This window comes from Thermobia domestica, chromosome 2 (genome assembly GCF_964235325.1).
Source record: "Thermobia domestica chromosome 2, izTheDome1.hap1.1, whole genome shotgun sequence".
Lineage (NCBI taxonomy): Eukaryota > Metazoa > Arthropoda > Insecta > Zygentoma > Lepismatidae > Thermobia > Thermobia domestica.
In genome coordinates this window covers 322458976-322475796 of record NC_137455.1, presented here as the reverse complement: position 1 = coordinate 322475796, position 16821 = coordinate 322458976, and the positions used below count along the sequence as shown (strand labels likewise).

The window sequence follows — 16821 nt, the reverse complement described above, 5'->3', positions numbered from 1 at the left end:
GGCACAAGCAACATAATTGATTAATTCGATTTTGGGTGAACGTTTTGTGAGTCATTCAATAGTAGAAAAATAGTTCGTAAGATTTCGTGGCGGAACGTTTAGTTTGGAGAACGATTTACGTCCAGGTGCAGTGAAAAAATTGAGGACAAAGTTACTGGATGAAAATCCATGTCAAACGCAGGAAGAACTTGCTGAATAGTTAGGAGTTAGTCGCCAAGCAATATCACTTCAATTGCATGCAATGGGGAAGATACAGAAGGAAGGCAAATGGGCTCCTCATGAACTGACTGAAGAAAACAAAAACTGAAGAGGTGACATCTGCATGAATTTGCTTTCGCAGTACAAAAACAAAAACTTGTTGCACAAAATCATCATGGACGATGAAAAGTGGACTTTGTATGACAATCCTAAACTCCGAGAAGTGTGCGTTGATCCATTCAACATCAACATCAGTTTCAAAAACGAATATTCATGTCAAGAAAATGTTACTATATGCATGGTGGGATTGCAAAGGTGTCATTTACTACGATCTTCTGGAACCTAGTCGAACTGTGACAGTTGAACGTTACCAGGCCCAACTGACCAAATTAAGTGCTGGAGGAAAAACGACCATTTACCAGCCAAGAAAATCGGCAAGTGGTATTGTTGATTGACAACGCTCGTGCACATACAGCAAAAGAAACCCAGAAACTCATCTTCGCCTGAGGCTGGGTAATTGCCCAGCATGCGGCGTATTCTCCAGACTTGGAGTCGTGGGATTTCTTCTTACTCAGATCGATGTCTCGTCTTTGGAAGATCAGCGATTCATGCAAGTGGAAGATGTACGAAAATGGCTCGATAACTATTTTGCTTCGAAGCCGCCAAGTTTCTATCGCGACAGCATTCATCAGTTACCACATCATTGGCAAAAGACCATAGATAGCAATGGCGAATATTTTGATTATTAATCTTTGTAATAAGTATCTTTTCGATACAGTGGAATTTGACCCAAATAGCCAAGTTTCTACTCGCACATCCAATATAATGATACTGTTGTCAAATTAACGGCTGCGAAGTTAATACGCCACATAGAAAGTCGACAGTAGAGGTTCGTTCAAATCCAAAGAGGTCTTAAACTTTTGACCGGTACTATACATAAATAAAATACACTGTTAACTAGCAGTTTGTATTTATTGCTGTTTGTGTTCTTCTAACTGTGAAACACTTATTCCTAATAATGGCACAAATACTCCTAACAATTACATACTTATTACTTGTAATTAATGTAAAAACAAAGTAGTACATCATGTTCAAGTTGTAAGCCTATCTCGAAGTCCACATGACACGCAGGAATTCGAACGTGAATCCTCTATCAGTGATGTAAGACTAGTGGTTTCTATAGTAGCTCAAGCACTAATTGTATCTTTCGAACATTCCTTTGCAACGTTTTGTGCTGATAACAGTAATCAATTCAATTCAATCATCCAATCATATCTGATACTGCACATACTTAAAAGACTTCATTGGTGAGAAATTTTCATGTGTGTGGAAATAATATTCGAAGTAAGGAACACAGTTTCTAAGATAAACTCTAGAAGCTTAGGATGGGCGAAAAGTTATGTACTACCCAATGAAAATACTATCACAATGTCTGCTTTCATATCTGTCTTGTTTCATATACAGGGTGTTTCAAAACAACACCGATAACGTTTGGGAGGTGATTCCTGACACGAAGATAAGACGAAAAGTATAGACCAACCTGGATACACAAATGCTTCCTTTCGGAGTTATACGCTGCTGAAAACATGAAAGAAAAAGAAAAAGAAAGAAATTTAAAGATTCATAGCTCCAAAACTATAGGACCTGCCGTAGTCAGGTCAAGAATTCACTTAGGAACTAGCATGTGCCCTACCCAAATATCCATGTTTCAGAATCTTCTGGTACTTCCGCAACAATTTTTATAGAGGTAGTTGGTGAGTACTTCAAATTATATGCCCATAGCCAAACTACCTCTATACAAATTCTTGCATGAGTACCTTAGGATTCTGAAACATGGGTTTTTGGATAATGTAAATATTAGTTCCTGACTGAAGTCTTGACCCTACTATGGTAGGTTCCATAGTTTTGAAGTTATGGACCTTGAAAGTTCATTTTTTTCGTTTTTTTCGGCAGCCTATAACTCCGAAAGGAAGCATTTGTGCACGTAGGTTGGTCTATACTTTTTGTCTTATCTTGATGTCTGTAATCATCTCCCAAACGTTGTCGGTGTTGTTTTGAAACATCCTGTATAAAAGCCTGGATGAAAGCTAGTGGCAACACTGTTTGCACGTCAAAGGATTATATTACAGCAGCACAAGAGTTCCGTAGATGATAAAGATATATGAGACGATGAAATGTAGCGAGTGGTAACAACTGGTGTTATTCAGTCAAAAGCAGAAATGCTGTAAAATAAGAAGGAAAGTGGAAGCACCATAACATTATTTCTGAAATGACGAACAATGTACGCGAATCAAGATTGAAGTGGAATGCACAACAATATTTCAGGGACTTCGTGACGACCTCTAAACCAAAATGAAGGAACCACTTCGCGGAAAGCACTACGACAGAAGAGAAGCCATCACCCATGCCATATGGTGGTCCGCGTGGGACATCTAAAAAAAAAAAAAAAAAAAAAAAAAAAAAAAAAAAAAAAAAAAGAAAATGAAGCGCTGACGGTGTACAAGGTCTTCCGCACATGTGGCAGAAGGTGATAAAGATAGAAGATAACTACACTGAAGAAAAGCAATAGGTATTCTTTTGTGTATAAAGTTAGGTATAAATTATAACGATGTTACCAATGCTTTTTTTTTTTTAAATCCAGGCCTTATATACAGCGTGTCCATAAAATACTATACTATCATACTTTAAAATGGTATCACGTCGCTTTGGATAATCGTATTGAAATTAAATTTGTCACATTTTAAACAAAGACTCAAATATTTTTGTTCATGTCAACAATGGACAACAATGTCAATAATGGATGGGATCAAACACAGAAAAAGTAAATTCACTCATGTTTAGAAATAATTTGTGATTAGTCGATAGACCCCCAATAGATTCATTATTGGATATTTAGCAGGAAATTGGTGTTTCAGCTGGAAGTCACTTGTGAAACTTTTATGTTTCTGTACTGTTATGTCGTAATGTGTTAACGTAAATTTATTTCCTTTCGTTGTGTTGTCTTGTTATTAAAGAATGAGTTTTACAGTGGTGCCCCCCCCCTCATGTCCATGACACACCCCCCTCAATTGTCTATCCGTAGGTGTTCTTCCATGAAAAAAAAATCTTTTCGATTAATTTTTACACTCCCTCAAACATATTTATATAGATTTTTACCCCCCCAAATATTTCAATGACGCAGTTTGCGTCATAGCCCCCCTTTGTGGGCACCCCTGCGTTTTAAGAAGTTATGGCGACCCCACAAGAACTAATTGGTGTGTTTTGGAATGTCTTCTACAAGAGGCCACTGAGGTCGCCTGACTTGCAGGTCTGTGATTTCTTTTTATGGAGTTACGTAAAGGATTGTGTTTATGTACTCCATTGCCTCAAAACCTGCAAGAAGGGCAAGTTCGTATCAGTGCTGCCATCCAGTCCATTTCATTAGATACGTTGGAGCGTGTGTGGCGTGAATGGGGATATTGTTTTGATGCCTGCATCGCTACTCGTGGGGCTCACATTCAAGTCTATGAGATACAGTTAAAAAATATTCTGTCTTTCAAATGTGCCCAATTTCATCTAAATACGATTATTCAAAATGACGTAATATCACTTTAAAATATGATAGTATTTTTCTAGACACACTGTATATAATATAACTCTGACACGAGTTTATCTTGTTTAGAAACACAGGCCACATCGATCTAACTTCAAGAGTAGGGTCTCATGAAACAAATGTGCAGTGATGTAACAGTACTCGTACACTTCGAACTTGACATTTCCATAATTGAGACAATTTCAGGTCGATGGATTGGCTGTGGTACTCTTTACGTAACCTGTCCAGTTAACGTATCACAAAGAAATACTTGGATTTCAATACTGGACTTTATGTGTGTATGCGTAGGGACAATATGTGTATAAATACACCACAAACGAACAATTCACTGTAAGCACACTATCACGTTCACGCTCCGTTCTATATTACGAAGAACTTGAAGAGACCTGCCTTTGTGAGTGAAACATGATGGTAAACGGAGGGTAGGGACGATAGCTTAACGCTTTCACCTGTAGCGTCTAATACGATTGCTGACTGCGGTAACATCTCCATAGAAGCTCACAAGGAACGAAAATGATGAAAGACACAATTTATAACAATAATACAGAGGTTTATACGATCATGATATAGAGGGAATTCACCTATAAGTAAAATAGCTATTTAACGTTGGCTGCCATGAATGATGCGCATGTATCACTGCCAGATCTCGAAAAGATTTTGGATCGGATCAATTACAATGAGAGTTCTAAAGAAGACTAGGTTGGAAAGATTGAAGACTCATAAGAAACATACACTGGCTGACAGTTGCTAGGCATGAAACACATTTTGAGTTATATTTTTAACACTGTCAGGGTGCAGTAAGTGACCAACATATGAGTACAGATATTATCTATGCAAGATTTATTGACAAAATATGGGAGGAACTTGTAATGGAATAGGACGTGTAAAACCGAAGACACATAGAAAGCACTTTAGAGTAATGACATGGAATGCCAGATATCATGAATAAACTGGAGTTCTGAGCAAATCAGTGAGAGTATGACCACCTCGAGCACCAATGCATACTGCACATCTGTTTGCCATGATGTCCATGAGAGATAGTTCATGAGTTTCACAGGTATGTTGTCGAATTCTTTCCTTGGGACAGTTTTTAGGTCCTAAAGGGAAAAAGGTGGTGTGCAATTTGTCGTCCAAGACTATCCCTGGCATATTCAATCGGATTAAGATCAGGAGAATACGGTGGGCAGACCATGCAGTAGACATTTTCATGCTCCAGGGTCTCTTCAACTTCGGGAGTTCTGTATAGACGTGGGTTGATACCCAGAAACACAAACTCTGGACCCATTTCATCACGAGAAAGATGAACATATCCTTGCAGGATCTCATGACAATACCGTTACCCGGTTAGGGATCCGCATGCAAAAATGTGCAGTGATGATCTTTCGTTTTTCATTATACCCACCCTTACTATAACTCCAGTGCCACCATACGTATAACATTTAAGGATGTTTGGTGAATGGTAACGTGTTCCTCGTTCTCGACACACAAATTGATGGCTAGAATCATTGGATAGAGAGAACCGTGACTCACCTGAGAATGTAACATTTGCTCAGTTCCCCTCGTCCCAATCACGATGTGCCAAACACCACCGCAATCTTGCACGACGACGGATGAGGATATTGGAATACACTTAACACATGAGGGGTTTAGTATTAAAACCTACCATATCCATTTTTCACTTTTTGAAAAAATGAGAAAAACATGTAGCTCTGTTATAACAAACAACTTTAATTTTCTTCTTTCAACAATGAAATCTGTTCATTGTTGTCTATTGTCTACAAAATGTTCACACGCACAAAATCGAGCACTGAGCAATAATAACGCTCTTTAAGAAAATATATGCAAGATATGAGAGTGGAAGTGAAAAATGGATATGGTAGGTTTTGATACCAGACCCCTCACATAAACTAAATACTATTGAGTCGTCGTGAAATTGTTCGGGAGGATACACGAACACCTGACGCCCGGCAAACTCTCTGCTGTTATGGTATGATATAGTATAATTGCACTGGATTGGCACGTCTATTTCTTTTGGCCAATTGGCCAATGTAGCGATCCTGACGAGATGTTATACTCTTACCACGACCTCCACCATGCACGCGTACAGCCATTCCTCTGGTCACAGCAACTTTCTTCAGTCGGGAAATAGCACTTTGTGCTATTCCCATTCCACGTGCAACTTCTGTAACATTTTGAACTGCCTCAAGACGACCAACAGCTCTTCAATGCTCATCACTGAGATGAACCCTTTACGCCATTTTCAACAGACAAATTAGCTTGCACTACACTATTGTACTCACAACAGCGGCTGTACTGCTTGGCAGTGTCTTTTGAGTGCAACCTTCTGACTCAATCTGGCGCAGTGTTGCCACAGTTCTATCTCTGGAGTGGGCTGAAAAATAGTACCAAATTGAAACAAAAAGGGCTGAATTCATTATTTTACTTTATACTAGTGTAATACATGGCTCTATAACACGAATGTAAAAGAGGTAAAGTTCTAGAACACCCCTCCATTTCAAGGAGTCCAAATAAAGAAAGTGCTCTTTTTAAAAATTGCTTTTTAAAAACATCCAAATAGGAGGACCCGAACAACCGTGGAAGAAGATGAAAATTTTCTCGCACGATAGTCTTCTTCAGAATATTCAAAATTTGATTCAATATGTGTGTTCTTCTTCATTTTTTTTTTAAAGATTTCAAGGTAAAATTTCCATTACATTGCTTCTTTCTCGTCTCCATGCGCGGCGCGGATGCGCCCGTCTAGCGTCATTTGTTTCCCGGTATAGTTCGAATTACGAATTTTCCACACCAAGTTCGTAGCGTTATGCGGTGCAACGTCACAGAATCAATGTTAAACAGCATTTTTTAAGAGTCCAACATACAGTATGAGTAACATGAGATGTACGAAAAGTCTTACCGTCACTTAACTGTTACTGAAAATGTAATAAGTATTTGTTAAATGGTGTTGAATTGAGTAGAATTGTACCAAGTTTTTCACAAAAGGGGCTGAAAATGGCATCGTGGTACCAACGGGCCAATGAATGACAAAAAGGGCTGAATTTGGTACAATTGTACCAAGTGTGGCAACACTGATCTGGCGTTTGTTCGTGAGCAGGAATCTCCCATTGCCTTTCCTTTTGGATGTAATGGCTCAGTAATGCCCTCTATTGATATGTTTGTGCCACTACATAAATTCATAGACTAGAGATGAATGCACGAAGCGGCGCTTTGAAAACTTATTGCTGAAAATGTGTTTCATCCCTAGCAATTGCCAACCAGTGTATATGAACCAAACAAGTGTTAGAAAAGGCTAAGAAATGACAGAGAAAGTGGAGTTCGATAGGAATGTTGTTTCAAATCGACGTTATTTAATATCTGAGTAGAAGAGACAGCGAAGAAGAGGCTGCATAATGAAGAATATATTTCGGTAGGAAGTAGAATTATTAGGTATATACGATTTGAAGATGATATGCCAGCTTGTTGTGCAATTTGAAAAAGTAATTAATAGGATATTAGAAAATTTGAGGAAGGATTTCGAAAAGCACCGGATAAAAATAAACGATAGAAACTCAAAAGCTATGGTGATTGAAACCAAATGGTCTCTGTCAAATATAGAAGTAAGAGCGGAGAAAATAAACAGGTAACTAGTTTCGATTCCTAGGTATTATAATTAATAATGACATGAAGTGCGAACGTGAAATAAATGCAAGAATAGAAATGGCGAAAGAAGCATTTAGGAGGAAGAAAAACTATTTTGTGGGTTCTTGGATAGAGAGCCTAGAAAAAGACTAAATAAATGTTTCATGTGGAATATTATATTCTATGGACCAGAAACAAGTTCATTACGTAAAAGCGATGGAAAATAACTGGAGACTTTCGAAATGTAGTGTAGAGAAGAAAGGAGTGAATTAGCTGGTCCAATGGAAAACAAATCAGAAATAGTGAGGGAGAAAATAATTTTATTATATTTATTTATACTGTATTTTTTGACACTATCAGCATCTACGGCTCTAAGCCCATCACATATGGGATGACGTTCCTTGTTGAGCACACTACTGGGAAGGGGTGAAGGAAGAAAGTAATGGAGAAGGAAAGAAGCGACCTGGGACTTATATGTTAGGTACTATCCCGGCATTTGTCTGATGTGAATGAGGAACACTCAGGGAAAATCTCATTAAGAATGGCTAGCCTGAAAAAACTTGTTACCCCTTTTTAACCGAGTGTCCGCACGGGGAATGGAACTCGGGACCATTCGCTCAAGAATAATTCTAGATGCAATTGGAAAAAGGAAGAGAAACTAGTAGGACATTGACTGAGAAGGAACCGTGTCGTGGAAGAAGTGTTGAAGTGGCAGAAAAAAGAGAGAGGTGTGAAAGAGGCTACAGTTGATGGACGGTATTAAAAGAGAAAAATCGTACCTGAGGACGAAGAGGTTAGCTGAAGGCTGTGGTGCATGAAAGCTTCTCAGGTGCGGCATGGTACTTACAAATAACTTAATGGCAGAATACTTATGATGATGTCAGAGTCATGGAGTGCGCTGCATTATGGAGAGCTACTGTTTGTTCTTGCCAAGACCACTTGACATTTCACGTCTATGTGTAAATGAAGACTCTTAACATAGTCTACACACTTAAATGATATTCATCAATTTTCTCCTACATGAGACAGAGATCGTGAGGGTCATTGTATTAGTGCTATTACCGCAGGTATTACCCATTATGAAGTACCTTAAGAGTGAAGTGCAAGAGTGTTTTTTGCTGCTGCGTGGTGTTTCGAGAAAAAAGAAAGAAGATAAGCACCGATAAAGATTCCATACAGATTCTTTCACATATTTGTAAACGTCTGGAATTATGGAATACTTCTCAAGTGTGCATAAAAACAGGAAGAAGAACAGAGCAGACTTAATACAAGTACGAGGCGTGATTTCTAAGTAAGTACCGTTTTGAAATTCGTCGCTGCAGCGCTGCGGTCGGCATCCTGCTCATACGCGCTATGTACTTATATCTGTTGGCAAGCCAAAGACGCCATTACGGAAACATTCGACCGTGTTTACGTTTGTCTGTGAGTAGTTAAAATGCTTCCGCCGATTGAGAATCCGACAGCGAAACTCGTGCTGTGATTCGTTTTCTTAGTGTTAAAGGCGTGAAAGTTATTGAAATTCACCGCCATATTAGTGAAGAGTATGGAGAAACTATTATGAGTGACGGAATGGTACGGAAATGGATTAGATCTTTTCAAGATGGCCACACGAATGTTCATGATTAGGAACGAAGTGGGCAAACTTCTGTCATCACTGAAGACTTGCAAAAAGTTGACGAAAACATTAAAGAGATGGACTCTACGATTTCATCGCTATCTGATATATTTCCTCACGTTTCGAGAAGTGTTCTCTTTGAAATTGTGACTCAAAGCTAAAATTATCGAAAGTTGAGCTACAACGGCGATGATGAGGTCAAAACAGCCGTGTTGCAATGGTTGTCAAATCAGGCGGTAGACTTCTATGAAGATGATATTCAGAAGCTTGTACAATACGAAAAGTGCCTTAATACAGGTGAAAACTATGTAGAAAAGTAGATTAAGGTACGGACTTTCATGTTACAATAAAATTCTTACGAAAAGTATACTTTAAAAAAATCAGAACGGTATTTACTTTAAAAAACACACCTCGTGTGTTTCAATTTATGTAGGTTCGAAAAAAATGTCAGGATATTGTTGTAGTATAGGATGTTTAATACAAAGGTATTCAGTAAGTAAAATGTTACTGATTAATTGATGCATCCGATACTGTCTGATATTTCTTTTCCTTTATAGATACTTGTGTGATAAACAGCACATTACTCACCTCCTAAGCTTTCAGCACGCGATAGCTTCAAGCACAGACATTCGTGGCAAGAACGCACACTCGTTTCAAATACGTCCTCATGTAAATAAAGGTTGTTCTTCTTAGAGGCGGATAACTTTATGTTGAAATAAAACACAGAAAGATGTTTTTAATATCCGTGAAATTGGCTTTATTTGACAGATTATTTCCTGGCATTCATGTATGAATATGATTTCGGGCGTGTGGCCACCGCAGCTGTTGCGTACATAGCATAATCTGGAGGTCCAATTTTCATACACTGTTCGTAGTAAATATAGCTGTATTTCGGCAATAACGCGTCGAATGTTGGCTTCCAAGTGCTCAATTATTTCTGGTTTCTCGGTGTAGACATGCGATTTTACATATACCTAGAGAAAATAATCTAATGGGGTCAAATCGCACGAACGAGGTGGCCAGTTAACAGGTCCATTTTGTGAAATTAATCGTTCGTCCAATGTTTCTTTCAGTAAATTAATTATAGGGCGCGCTGTGTGGCATGTGGCGCGCCCTGCTGAAATCACATGTCTGCAACATTAATGTCTGTCAATTAAGGCATGAAAAAGTTAGTAATAATGTCTCTATACTGTTCACCCTTGACTGTAACGTTCTGATCAGCATCATTTTTGAAGACATATGGACCAATGATTCCACCGGATGTGTATTATAGTTTAGAGTAAACGTATTGCAAAAACGATCCGTAGTTTCTCGAATTAATCACTCTGATGGACGATTATTAGCACCGTAAAATGCACGTAATAATCGATGAGTTTGTCGAACCATAGTTTTCAAGATACATTTGCACAATTCGCAAACTTTTTGCCGGCGTGAGTCTATTCATAATGAACTGCCAAACCAAGCTAACCTCAAAATAACCGAGAACGCAATATCAGCTGCCACGGAAAACAGCGTTGCCAATTTAAAGTTCTCGACCCCTAAAAAATCATTTACATAGCTGTTGACGGAAGAAGAGTAATCGCTATTTTCAGTACTTTGTAGAATACTAGCCTAAGGATAATTCATGTTCTGTATCGCCTTTCCATACTTCGTCCTTCATATGGTGTACACATGACAATCATAGTTATTCGTAAATTTCTTTATGGAGTTTCCTATTTAATATAATAAATTACAATTGGAAAATGAAATGAAATGAAATCTTTAAGTTTAACGTCCCACGGTTATGCCGGTTAGGCTAAATTACAATTGGAATACAGGGTTTATCCGGAAAGTAGTATTGCTGAATTAAAAAATATATATTCACATTTTGACACATCAACTTAATAGTTTTCAAAATACGCCCTTTCTGCATCAACACAGCATTTAAAGCGACTCTGTCAATCACTGAAGGCTCCCTGCAACGCATAAACTGGAATGCTCTTTAGCTGCCTCGTTACGACATCTTGAATGGCCTGGACCGAGCCGTAGTGACGTTCTTTCATGACCCTTTTTAGTCGGGGGAAGAGGGATAAGTCTACAAGAGCGACGCCTGGGCTGTAGGGCGGCTGGGGAAGCAATGTGATGCCATGTTTGGTCAGGAAGTCCATGACAGTAAAGGTGGTGTGGCTAGGCGGATTGTCGTGATGAAGCGTCCATGATCCAGTGATTGCTGGACGGACGCAGGCGACTCGTTTCCTGAGTCTTTTAAGTACTTCCACGTAGAGTGCAGGGATCACAGTCTGACCAGGCGGTACAAACTCTCTGTGAACAACTTCTTTGCAGTCAAAAAAGACGAATGATATCAATTCATTCTCGACTTGCTTATGCTGGCTTTCTTCGGGCGGAATAAGACGCGGGTGTGCCATTTAGAGCTTTGGCGCGGGGCCGTGCTCAAAAAGCAAGAAACTTCACTGCGTAACACTGCTCTAACAAACGATTCATAGTGGAGATGACAAGGCACCTTAAAAGAAGTTCACCTTAAACTCGATCTACACTACGTGAAGGATTGGGAACGACTGGCAACTGGTGCGCTGGTAACAAAGACCCAATACCACCCAACCAACGCAGTAACGTTCCCCTCCTTCACCAGCTTTTGGCTGGATAAAATCAGTCCTACTACTTCCCGGACAAAACCTGTAGGTTAATCAAGCTTCCATTGGTCCAGCTGCATTTATTTATTTGTCATTTATACTGATCTATTGTACATTTTCTTCTAGAAAGAAAAATCTCCTAGACTCAAGACATTATAATGAAAAGTGTGTATAATCCAAGCATGTTATAAAATAGAGGATCTGCCTATAGAACAAAATCGATAAGCCATATGTCACAGTTTCGTCACGTCTACTCCACCCAACAAAAGTCGCAATGTTTTGAGCCAAGATTCATGGTGGAAATGAGAGTAGCCAATCAACGAGAGTGGACGTGCCGATCATCGGTTGCTTTTTTTTTTTTGGCTTCATTGATTTAATAGGATGAAGATGCATATGAGCAGATCCTCTATTTTATAAATCCTTGCTAGCTACGTTCACTCTTGGTCCCTTTTTAAGTGTGGAAAAAGGAAAAAGTTCGTATTTCCTACAGATTTCCAGTTAGGTAGGTAATATGACATAAAAATATCATTATCAAGATTTGCGGTATACTATGTTACAAAAATGTGTCACAGTATTTTGGGAACAGATTTCACACATCAAAATAAGGAAACAAATTCATATGGACCTGTGCTCAAAAGTGGATAGTTTCGGAGTTATAGGGTGCCGAAAACATGAAACAAGCGAACTTTAAACGTTCATAGCTCCATTACTATCGGACCTATCGTAGTCGGGTCAAGACATCACTGAGAAACTAACCAAATATCCATGTTTAAGAATGCTCCAGTACTTGGGCACCAATTTTTAGAGAGCTAGGTTGAGAGTGATCAAGTACTTCCAAAAAGCCTCTCTAAAAATGATTATTCAAGTACCAGAGGTTCTGAAAGATGGAAATTTTGATAGTTCACATATTAGTTAAATAGTTCCTTAGTAATGTCTGGACCCGACTACAATTAGTCCTATATTAGTCCTTCAAAGTTCATTTTTTCACAGTTCCTGCACCCTATAACTACAAAACTAGGTACTTCCGACCACAGGTCCGTATGAACTTTTTATCTTACTTTGATGGGAGGAATCTATTCCCAAAATATTGTGACAAATTTTTGTACCACCCTGTATAGGATAAAGTTGAAAATTCTGATTTCAATTTTAACACACGCGTATTACTAATCTACAAATTAATTTCCATAATTTTTTTAATGATACAAGATATTATTACTGTCGATCAACGCCTTAATTTATTCAAATGCTTTTGACTTGTGCTATTTTGAGTACACACATAAATTTTGTAAACTACTCTACAACATCATTTTCTCCAAGATCTTGATGACAGCTAAATATATTTGGATACTACTTCAGCTTAAAAATAGTTCTGGGATTATAAATTGGATGTTCCCAGTGTTCATTTCTATAAAGCTCCGAAATTCTTTCATCGTAAGCACGGGTGTAAGATCTCTTAGCAGTTTCACACATGTTTTTCACCTTATTTTCGAAATTTTTAATTAATTCGTCGGTTTTGTTTCTCAAGTCCATTTTCATCTCAAAGATAGTTTTTCCGAAATTATAATTATCCACAGCTTTAAATTCTTTCTGAGTAGTTTTCTTATCTTCATCAGAAGTTTCAAACACAAATGAATCCTTTTCGAGCGGCAGATCTGAGTGCTGTCCACGTATAGTTGTTCCTTTTGGAGTAGGGCGTCCTGAATCACTTAAATTATGATAAAGAGTATTTGAACTGTCGAAAGGAGTTGAAATCCACTCGTGGACTCTATTGGAAAAGTAATTCACTTCAATTGAATTGTTACTGTTGTTAGAGAAGCCAATACTATAGTTTCTTGGAAGATCATTGTCCTCATTAAGACACATTCCGGATATTTTAACACGATTAATACCAAGTTTCTCATTGAAAAAATTAAGCATGTCGCTTTGTTCTTCTTCCATAATGCTATCACTGGAACATTTACCAAAAAATAGTTGCTTAACAGAGTTTGCGCTCTTCTCTTGTTGTGATGCTAACAAAACATTAGAAGGAGGATGTCGTATGTTTCTTGAAGAAGATCTGTTTATGATGGAGTGATGAGTGCAAGATCGTGACGCAGTTCTTGTTGGTGATCGGTGGTCTCTCATAAATCGATTAAGATCACGTTGATGGCTTGATTTTCGAGCAGATGGTGGAATAGTTGATTTTTGTCTTGTCTCTACCTTTATCTTGTATCTATTGGTCGTTGAATCACTGCTTTTGTCAGAATCAGGGTATTTGTTGTCAAAATCAGGATGTGTTTTGTCACAGTCAGTATTATTTTCCTCAGAATCAGTATGCTTAAACTCAAAGTCGTTTGTATTGTATATGATTTTATTGTTATCGTCCATCATATCTGAATATATTGCCTCATGCTCGTCACTTAATAAAGCTTTGTCACGAGGTTTTCTTCCCATTGTGCTTTTGAAAAGCTTAACTACTGAACTAATCCTATTCTTTTCATCACGGATCATATTCTTCGTAGATGAATCACACTTCCCTGTTGAAGGAAACTTTGAGTCGTTTTTAACAGCAGATCTTTTCGTAGCTTTCCCTTTTGTTTCTTTCGTATGTACTTTTAAATTACTTTTGTCAGTTTTTACGACCGACATATGTTTCACACTATCCTTGCTGAATAGTTTTGGCTGTTTATTTGCTAGTATTGAGCTATGTACAGAAGTACGTGAATCATCTTTATCTCTTTTACCAAATAGAAAATGTGTTAAGGATGATTTCGAGTGATGTTGATCACTCTTGTCAGGTAGCAATTGTCTTGCCTTTAATTCTTTGGGGTTTATTTTCAAATTTTTTTGCTCCTTTGTTGGTGTTGCTTTCCTTGCAGCTTTTGTAGATTGTAGAGATGTGCCTGAATCTTTCCTAACTTGCTTACTGTAGGCTGTGCTGGGTTTACTAGAAACTTTTCCCTCTGCATTTCGTTCTTTATTCTTTGTGGAAGGACTAGTCGACGGGCGTTTCATATTTGGATCTGTGGAGAATCCGGACCTGAATGTAGGCGGAGCTGGAATTTTTCTCGACTCCTTACTTGCTATTGGTATATGGAATCCTCCACTCATGTTGAGAGCTATACTATTAATGTATAATAACTATCATGGCATGTTGTGTATAAATCTGCAAAGTACAAAAAAATAATTTTTAAAGAAGTACATTGTGGAAAAAACATTGTTTGATACGATGAACTTAATAGGCCTACTTATTATAATAATACAATAATACAGAAACAGGGTGTTTCAAAACAACATTGACAACGTTTGGGAGGTGACTCCTGACACCAAGATAAGACAAATAATATACATCAACCTAGGTGCACAAATGCTTCCTTTGGGAGTTATAGGCTGCCGAAAACAATAAAAAATATGAACTTTAAAGGCCCATAGCTCCAATACTATGGGACCTACCGTAGTCGGGTCAAGACTTTATTAAGAAACTAGTACATGCCCTATCCAAATATCCATGTTTCAGAATCCTGCGTTACTTATGCAACAATTTTTATACGGTAGTTTTTGAATACTTCAAAATTATGTGCCCGTAACCAAAGTCCCTCCATAAAAATTGTTCCGTGAGTACCTTATGATTCTGAAAAATGTATGTTTGGATAGCGCGGATATTAATTCGTAAGTGAAATCTTGACCTGACTACTGTAGATTCCATAGTTTTGGAGCTCTGAACCTTTAAACTACATTTTTCATGTTTTCGGCAGCGTATAACTCCGAAAGGAAGCATTTGTGCACCCAGGTTGGTCTATGCTTTTCGTCTTATCTTGGTGTTAGGAATTACCTTCCAAACGTTGCCGGTGTTGTTTAGACACATCCTGTATAATGTAAAAATAGTACACTGGCTGCAGATCCCCTCCTCTCAAAAAACTGTAACTCAACACATGTTTGTTCATATTCTTCATAAAATTATACTTGAATGGGAAAGAATTTATTGATGTAGCCTAAAAATCTAAAGATTTTGTTTCATAGCCTATATGCACTGTTTCTTTTCTTATAAACACAATGTAGTTTTACCATATTTTCTCACTATGTAAGTGTCAATATTTAAAAATTTCTGACCTTTTCAAATAGAATGATACTGGTGTAATATTACATAGTTGTACAGGGTGAGCACAGAAACAGTACCTGATTTTAAAGTGCAATATAATTTACATTTAATTGAATATTTACATGAAATTTTGTACAGAGCTCAGTAAACTCAAAGTATTTTCCCATCTATCTTTTCAGAATCCTAGTTCTGACCAGGGCAGCTAGAGAGCAGTATCATCGAAAATGGCGTTCACCCCACAGCAACGAAGCTAGTGCGTTTTACAATTTGCAAAAACAAGCAGTTTGTGAGAGTGCAGCGTGATTTCAAATGACAATTTAATGCTGATCCACCCACACACAAATCCATTGTGAAGTGGCATAGAACGTTTATTGAGACGGGGTGCATTTGTGATCAAAGAAAAGGACATTCAGGGCGACGTCCAGTCTCCGTAATAGCAGCGCGTAAGAGCAGCCTTCGTACACAGCCCACAGAAGTCTACACGTAAAGCTAGCAGAGAGTTGCAGATGCCACAAACAACAGTAAGTGTATGCACCTCCACTACCCGCAACTCTGAACGATCTCCAAGAACGCATCAGTGATGCTGTCAACTCCGTCACACCGGATATGCTTCTCAACGTGTGGTTGGAGCTAGATTACCGCCTCGATATTTCCCGCGTTACAGGTGGCGCGCACATCGAGTGTTTGTGATTTCAATTATTGCTGGAAAAACTTTTTGAGTTTATGTATCACTTTTCAAAATTTCAGCGAAACATTCCTTCGCATATTAAATTTACACTAATTTGAAACCTGGGACTGTTTCTGTGCTCACACTGTATTGTGCTGTAGTCCCCAAATACTGGAACCCTCTCGATAAAAGCTTCTGGGCACGCGCCTGATTACTATATGTCCATTGCAATAAGTACTGTAAAGAAAATGCCAATGTTGAAAGAGTTAGAACTAAATTTTGACCACTGTGTTATTTTTATATAATAGTTAGTGAAGAACAGGGTGCAATTTCCAATACAATTGTGATCAAGTTTAGGGGCGTCATTTCGGACTTCGCTTGAGGAGGGCAAGAGCACTACCGACA

The 16821-nt window shown here is 38.2% G+C and overlaps 1 protein-coding gene across 2 annotated transcripts in view; it reads right to left on the bottom strand.

Moving 5' to 3' along the window:
• Window positions 1-12880: 12880 nt before the first annotated feature.
• The window catches only part of LOC145678662 (uncharacterized), a 54570-nt gene continuing 50629 nt past the window's right edge, over window positions 12881-16821 (bottom strand). For both annotated transcript variants that reach the window (XM_081749044.1, XM_081749043.1), the window contains one exon: window positions 12881-14816. In XM_081749044.1, coding sequence (XP_081605170.1) covers window positions 13019-14761 — 1743 coding nt within the window. In that variant the 5' untranslated portion in view covers window positions 14762-14816 and the 3' untranslated portion in view covers window positions 12881-13018. The remainder of the gene's footprint in view (window positions 14817-16821) is intronic.